The 7,670-nt window shown below is 34.5% G+C and overlaps 1 protein-coding gene across 1 annotated transcript; it reads right to left on the bottom strand.

Moving 5' to 3' along the window:
* Window positions 1–3,399: 3,399 nt before the first annotated feature.
* LOC18444852 (Glutaredoxin family protein) lies at window positions 3,400–5,100 on the bottom strand. Its single transcript, XM_006855008.4, has one exon. It carries the CDS (start codon window positions 4,848–4,850, stop codon window positions 3,681–3,683), a length of 1,170 nt encoding a protein of 389 aa, XP_006855070.1. The 5' UTR covers window positions 4,851–5,100; the 3' UTR covers window positions 3,400–3,680.
* Window positions 5,101–7,670: the final 2,570 nt, after the last annotated feature.

Genomic DNA, 7,670 nt, shown 5'->3' with positions numbered 1-7,670 from the left:
CAAAATTACCTTAAGAAATAGGTGGTATCTACGAAGACAAAGCAATGTTCGTTTTTCCAATTTGGTGGCCTTTATGCATTACAATGTGTGAACCAAAATTTTGATCCCACATTTTAGAGGAAAAAGCTTAGAGATTACCTAATTTAAGGTAAAGATACGCACAAACTGGTATTACTACTTCAATAGAAGAATTTTGCTGAGATACAAATGTTTGTTGACGGAGATTTCAATAAAATTGTTGTTGTTGCTGCTTCAATAGATACCATTGAGATGCCCAAAATTTTAAAATTTGACAAATAAGTGTTTGTAAATCTTTGCACGGAAATTTGCTCTTGCTCAGAGATCTAAATTGATTTGCTTGCAAAGCTTTACTTTGCTCAAATTTGCTCTTGCATGGAGTTTGAATTGATTTGCTTGCAAAGCTTTGAAAGAAATAATAGGTTGTAGATAATACCACGCAATGAGAAGCGACCAGTTGAATGCAAGCCAATGGGAAGAAACAGTTTGCATCAATGAGAAGCTACGAATTTGTTTGCTTGCAAAGAACAAAGGAAGCTACAAATTTCTTGCGAATTAATTTGCAAGCCGAATATGCCTGCAGTTGAAGGGCTATTCAGTTTTACGTAGTTCGTTCTCTTGGATCTATGCCTACAGTTGAAGGGCTATTGAGTTAGTTATGTCATTATTTCATTCACCCAGCATTAAATAGAAGACACACGATAACAACAAAATAGAAAGTGATTCCCTAAATATCTCCTAAATATATCCTCAAAATATTTTTCAAATTTAATTACCAAAACAACCAATAGAAAATTACCAACCCAAAAAAAAAAAACCAAAAGAAAATTACCCCAAATCTGGCTTACTCGTCTCATCTCCTAACCTCAAAATTGGTTTTGCCCCTCAAAAAGACTCGAGAGTCTGAAATTCTAATAGTGTTTTTTCCCTTGAATAAAAAAAGAGGGCATCAAAAATTTAAGAACAACAACAAATTTCAATGTTTTTGATGGGTTCCAAAACTTCAATGCATTGTCCCAAAAAAACCACAATATGGCGACAATTTGAACATGTAAGAGATAATCAGTGATCACCCTGCCTGCTGCTCAAACGCAGCTGAAAACTTGCCGGCCGCCAACAACAGGCAAATCAGTCATGTTTTGGAGAGATAAAGAGTCAACTGAGAAAAAACCACAAGAAAAGGATTTAAGCACACAGAGTCGATACCTCCACATGGCACCACATGCAAGAGATAACCAAGAGAACTGCCCCTCTCTCTCTCCAACAACTTTGTTTGATTCAATCCACAAGCCAACCTCTCTACAGTCAACTACGTACATTTATAGCCATTGTTTCCAAAAGATAAAAACCACAACTCCAACTCCCTATTTCCATGTTAATGCGCGGAGTGGAGACCTCTACCATGCACCACAATCGAGAGAACTTTCTCTCTCCCTCTCTCCAAGAACTTTGTTTCATTCCATTCAAAAGCCAACCTCTTTACAATCAATTACTTACATTTTTAAGCACTATTTCTAAAAGATAAATCATAACTCCCTAATTTTTAAGCACCATTCAAGAGTGGGCTTTCAACCCCTACAAAAGATATTAACAAAACATCCTTCCTAAAAAGAAATGAACTTCACATTTGCGTAACTTTCTACCTGAAAAAGAGCCTAGGCTTAAATAGTTACCCTCTCCCCAATTTCCTATCAAGGGCAGGGCCCTCTCCCCCACTTAATCACCCAAGAAAAAGAACTTTCTATAAAAAAAATATAAGTATCACCAAAAAATTTTTCATATTAATCTTATTTTTAAAAATTATTCTCAAGTTTAAAAAATTGATCGGTACCCCGGATTAGGCACCCCAAAAACCCATTCAGATCGATGAATCGGTTGAGGGAAAATTAGGTTTGAATTAGGAATCTCTTGATCAGGAGACATATGTGATAACCAATTAAACCACAATTCCACTTGTTGTCTTATCTTTTATAATAAAAAGGTATGTTGTATTACCTTTTCAAGCTCTAAATACCATGCTCAAATCCCACATCGAAAAAACTTTGAGTTCCATAAAACCCTCTTTGGTACCATAATTTATCATGTGTGCAAAAAGCATGATCATGAGGCTGACAGAGGTACATGCCTTAACGTGGCCACATCATAATCTCTCATTGCCGACTCGTTTGTCTCGTTTCTAAACACCATCTTGTTTTGAGTTAGAATCGACACGAATATTTTTAAAACTCCCCACGAATATTTTTAAAACTCCTTATTTTTAAACCTCCCCACAAATATTTTTAAAACTCCTGATCTGTAAAAAATTTCAACTAAACCAACCGGTGATTTTTAAACTTCCCAAAGCAAATGCAAAAATTTCAACTAAACCAGTAATTAATCTTAATAAATAAAAAAAACTACCTATATTTCTAAAAATAAAATTCTCTAGAATCTAGAATCGACATGAATTGCCCGAATCGACACATATATTTTAAGAATCTAGAATCGACATGAATTGCCCGCGATTTTTAAACCTCAAAAAGCAAATGCAAAAAATTTCAACTAAACCAAAAAAACTAAACCACTAATTAATCTTAATAAATAAAAAAATCTATCTATTTTTCTAAAAATAAAATTCTCTAGAATCTAGAATCGACATGAATTGCCCAAATCGACACGAATATTTTTAGAATCTAGAATCGACATGAATTGCCCGAATCGACACGAATATATTTAAAACTCCTGATCTGCAAAAAATTTCAACTAAACCAACTGGTGATTTTTAAACCTCCCAAAGCAAATGCAAAAAATTTCAACTAAACCAAAAAAACTAAACCACTAATTAATCTTAATAAATAAAAAAATATACCTATTTTTCTAAAACTAAAATTAATAAATTAAAATTAAAAATCTCCTGATCTGCAAAAATTTCGACTAAACCAAAAAAACTAAACCACTGATTAATCTTAATAAAAATAAAAAGTCTACCTATATTTCTAAAAATAAAATTAACAAAATTAAAATTTTTTACCAAACATATCCTGCAAAAAATTTCAACTAAACCAAAAAAACTCATGCGAATCTTACTTCTAAAAATTAATCCTAATAAAAAATAAAAAGTCTACCTATATCTCTAAAAATAAAATTAACTACAAAAAATTTCAAGTAAGCCAAAAAAAAATTCATGCGAATCTTATTTCTAAAATTTAATCCTAATAAAAAATAAAAATTTACCCATATCTCTAAAAATAAAATTAAGAAAATTAATATTAAAATTTTGTACCAACGAAATAATGATGTGCATCAAAATCCAAGATTACAATACAAACCCATGCCGCATCAAAATCCAAGATTACTTACTTACAATATATGCCACACATTGAGTGATAGAGAGGAAAGAGATTTCTACAAAATCAGCATCATATCTAGAAAGAGAGAAATTTCTACAAAATCAGCATCATATCTTCACAAAACAGCAAAACCCCAAAACAGGGTAGAGGCCCCAAAACAGCAGCAAAACCAGAAACCAAGCCATGTATTTACAGGCCAAGATATGGATAATCCGTATCATCACAAAACTAGAATGTTACAACTTACTGATCAAGACATGGAGAAAACACCAAACAAAACCCAACAAAATGCACACAAGAAAGCCCTTCAAACTTCAACTTTCCAATGTCCAATCAACAACAAATTGGGCAATGAATCAACCCATTTTCGTTGCAGTCTCCACATCTCACTACCTTATTTTCATCATCTCGAACCTTACAACTCCCATTGCAATCAACACAAAGAACAAATCTCACTCCTCCACAACCATCACAAGCCTTTATTCCCCCTGATCTTGGCAAACCCCTAAAGAGAAACCCTAATTTCTCCTCTTCCTCCATGCTGACCACCTCGTCTACACTCCCAATTAGCCTCCCTTTCACAAAGAGCATAGGCACATTTGCCGTTTTGCCCCCCATCAAGCCCCTTAATTCCTCTCGGAAACCCGAATCCATTGATATATCTCTCTCTATCAACCGTACATCAAACGCTTCAGTGGCTGATCTCACCCTGTTGCAGTCCTCAAATGTCTTTCTGATCCCTCGCAAAGTAGTCGTGTACAAAATTACTGAATTTTCCCCACCTGGGGGGCACCTCTTCTCAAACTTCTCCAAAGGAAAGGAGGGACTTTTCTGGTTTGTTTTGGGCTCTTCATACAATTCCCTCTCTAGAGAGGCAATGAGCTCGGGGTCAAACAACGGGCTGTTGGATCCTTTTGATGCAGAGAAATTGGTTGCTGGTTTTCTGAAACTATGGGGTTTTACATCAATCTGAGGGTTCTTTGATCCATATTCTGTTTTGGGTTTGTCTCTCTCTAGATTCTCTAAGGAGTTGAAAGGTTTGAGTACCTGTCTCTCATTAGGTTGGGCTTCCACTCCGGGCTTGTTCTCCTTTCCTCCGGAATACTTCTTAGGCTTCAATGGAGACTTCAACTGGTTAGAGCTCCTTCGAGCTCTTGACTCATTCTCGGCCACTGAAGAGAGAGAAACTTTCGAGGGCTTTTTCGATGACACAGATTGTGGGGCCTCGTCTTCAAGGCCTTCCATTAGCTCCCACGCATTGATGATCTCTGGTTCTCCACGAAACCCACAGGCTTTCGGACTCGATGTCAAAGAATCCACACCAAATCTGAAGAACCCATGATGGGTTTCTGGTGTTTCAGTGAAACCTTGAGGGTGATCAAGCTTGAGGGCTCCATAGGTGCTTGAAGTGAGAGAAACAATGTGATGGGAGTGGCTGTAAGGGGATGTTTCTCTCTCTCGATCTGCCTCCTCTCTAGCCAGTTTGGAAGAGACACAACCCATTGATCGCCAACTTTCTCTCTCTAAGTCTTCCTCTCAGAGATTCCCATTCAAAAGGAAACCTGGTTCTTAGCAGTGAGGCGGGTTAACAATCTGAAATTCCAACGGTAACTTTTTGGGACGCAACGGTCGGGAAAATTTAACGCCTGGATTTTGTTGGTTTGTCCCCGTTAAGACAGCATTATCATTATAAAATTCCAAAGGAGTTCATGTTCGCGAAGGAGCGCACTGTCTATTTATTCTCTTGGGCAAAACCCAATCGATAAGCATCTTTTAGGACCTTAAATTTGGGGATGCAACGATCTTCAGCCCCATATGTTATATTCAATAAAAAAAATTAAAAATTACATATATTTATTTTTTTGGTTTGAAAAAAATAATACCTCAATGGAAACTATCCAATTTTTTAAGGGTTAGACCTAAGTTTAGAAACTCAAATTTCAACTTTTTTTTTTTTTTTTCTTTTGACACAATTATAGAGTGATTTTTAGATGGTTCCAAAAATTCAGATAAAAAAATCTTCCTAAGTTAATATTTTACTTGAAGGAGTAAATGTATGGCATGCTCCTTGCCTGAGTAGAGTCTGGGTACTTGTAGACCTGATATTTAAGTAAGAACATGTATACTATACTCCTACACGAGCATATACTCCGCATCTACTCCCTCACTCAATAAAGTTCTTAAAGAAGATCTTTTTTAGTCTAAAATTTTGGAAACCTCACAAGAATCACTAGATGATTATTTTCAAAAGAAAAAAACAAAAATGAATTTTGAGTTTTTGTAACCTTTAGAGCTAAAGCTTAAAAATTTGATCAGTTTTTGTTTAATCTTGAGGCATAACAATTTTCTAGTAGGTAGAGAGTTTATTTTAGAAATTTTTTTATTGATATTAGTCTAGGAAATGATTTCTATACTTCCCCTACAGCATAGAAGATCTATGCTTCCCCTACTATCCAGCCATCCAATATTGATCAAGTGAGCCACTCACCATTTGATCCTAAATCCGACGCCTCATAATATTTTATTTTTAAATTTTTAATACAAAGTCTATGAATATGAAGTTTGGTACGTATCATCTTCTCATTGGGGCACACCTATAAAAAATATTAAAAATAAATTTTTGATAAAATATAATGACACAAATACCCCTTGAAAATTTTATGGGTATTTTGGTTATTTTATTTTAGTGATAATATATATATATATATATATATATATATATTACAAGTGCGAGTTTAATAGAGGATTAGACGCCCAAATTTTGGTATCCAAATGTTTTATATAAAAACATTAAAAATAAAATAGTGTAGAGATGTGACATTGTGATTGGGACAATCTTAGCCCTTTATGCAAAATGGACGGTTGAATAAGGAGACGCATATAAGTTTTATGTTATAAGGGAAACTTAGAAAGCTTGCACATTAGTCTATAAGTCGTAGATATTACATCTCAAAATTTGACACCTAAAAAGCTTCTCTAGCACATATTTTGCCTAAGGGAGTAACAGATAATATAGTCCCGTGGGAGTAATAAATCTTTTGTCCCCGTAATGAGTAAATAAAGCAAAGAAGTTAATTATGTGCCCTTTTTTTATTTTCTTCTTTTTTCTTTTTGGTGGGGGCAACTAATATAGCCACCCAATTATTTATGGCAAATCTCCAATGAAACTCCAAAACAGTGGGTGGAAAATGAAAAACGTGGAGTGGCTAAACCATCCCTCTTTGTTTTTTATATTTGAAACTTGTCGAGATCGTGCGATAATATTTTATCTTTAAACATGGGATACAAAAAAGTTGAGACGTAAAAGCTATAAATTGTCTTCTTTTGGTTTTTCTTTTTCTCCTTTCACTTTTTGTTTTGTTTAAAGAGGTTCGTTTTTTAGTCTTCCTCCCACCTGGTTCTTAAATGAAACTTGCAATAAACAATTCAAGTCGGATGAATGTGATTACTAGCAACACTTCATACACTCTTTTATTTTTGGAGAAACGAGTATCCTATGCTCCTAAGTGGAGCCCTCTTTTGAAAGTACTTCTTGGGAAGATTTTTTTCAATCTAAAAATTCTAAAATTTACTTGACTCAATTTTCAAAAAAAAAAAAAACATACTTAAGAGTCGCTGGATGAATTTTTCACAAATAAATCTTTGAGTTTTTGTAAACTTGGATCTCACCCTCTAAAAGTGAGATGCAGTATGTTCAGTTTTGGGATATTATTTTTTTCAAACTTATACTTGTGCAACATATATGGAATACAAGTTTAGTAATAATGGAAGTAGAGACGAGGAAGTAATTAAGAATGATAGTCAGGAAGTACAAAAAAAAAGTACTTTCGATATCTTGGGTCTATAATTCAAGAAAATAGAGAGATTGATGAAGATGTCTCCCATAGAATTAGAGCTAGTGGCTGAAGTGGAGATGTGCAAGTGGAATTTTATGTGATCGCCGCAAACCAATGAAGATGAAAGGCAAGTTCTACGGCATATATTAAAAACTCAAAATACTATATAGAACTATCTCTTTATTGACTAATAAAGAATATACAAGACCCGTATAAATATACGGCTAGTAACAATTTTGGATAGACACCAACAGTTATTGATAATTACTAACTAATCTTATCATAATCCTAGACACCTCATCTTATAAAGAGATATATACCCATATAATCAATAGACATGTATACGCTAACACTCTCCCTCAAACTCTGGATGCTTTGATACAAAGCATTGCATAAATGAGTTGGATCTTTAAGGCTTCACGTGCATGGCGTAAACTCCATATTGGCATAAACTCCAGATCTTCACCGGGAGTAAACTCCAGATTGG

The sequence above is a fragment of the Amborella trichopoda genome, chromosome 11 (genome assembly GCF_054954075.1).
Source record: "Amborella trichopoda isolate Santa Cruz 75 chromosome 11, AtrichopodaSantaCruz75HAP2 v2.0, whole genome shotgun sequence".
NCBI lineage: Eukaryota > Viridiplantae > Streptophyta > Magnoliopsida > Amborellales > Amborellaceae > Amborella > Amborella trichopoda.
This window is presented reverse-complemented; position numbering and strand designations above follow the sequence as displayed.

What these genes read in the sequence shown, in the direction of transcription:
- LOC18444852 (XM_006855008.4), bottom strand. Translation starts at nt 4,850, where the DNA reads ATGGGTTGTGTCTCTTCCAAACTGGCTAGAGAGGAGGCAGATCGAGAG.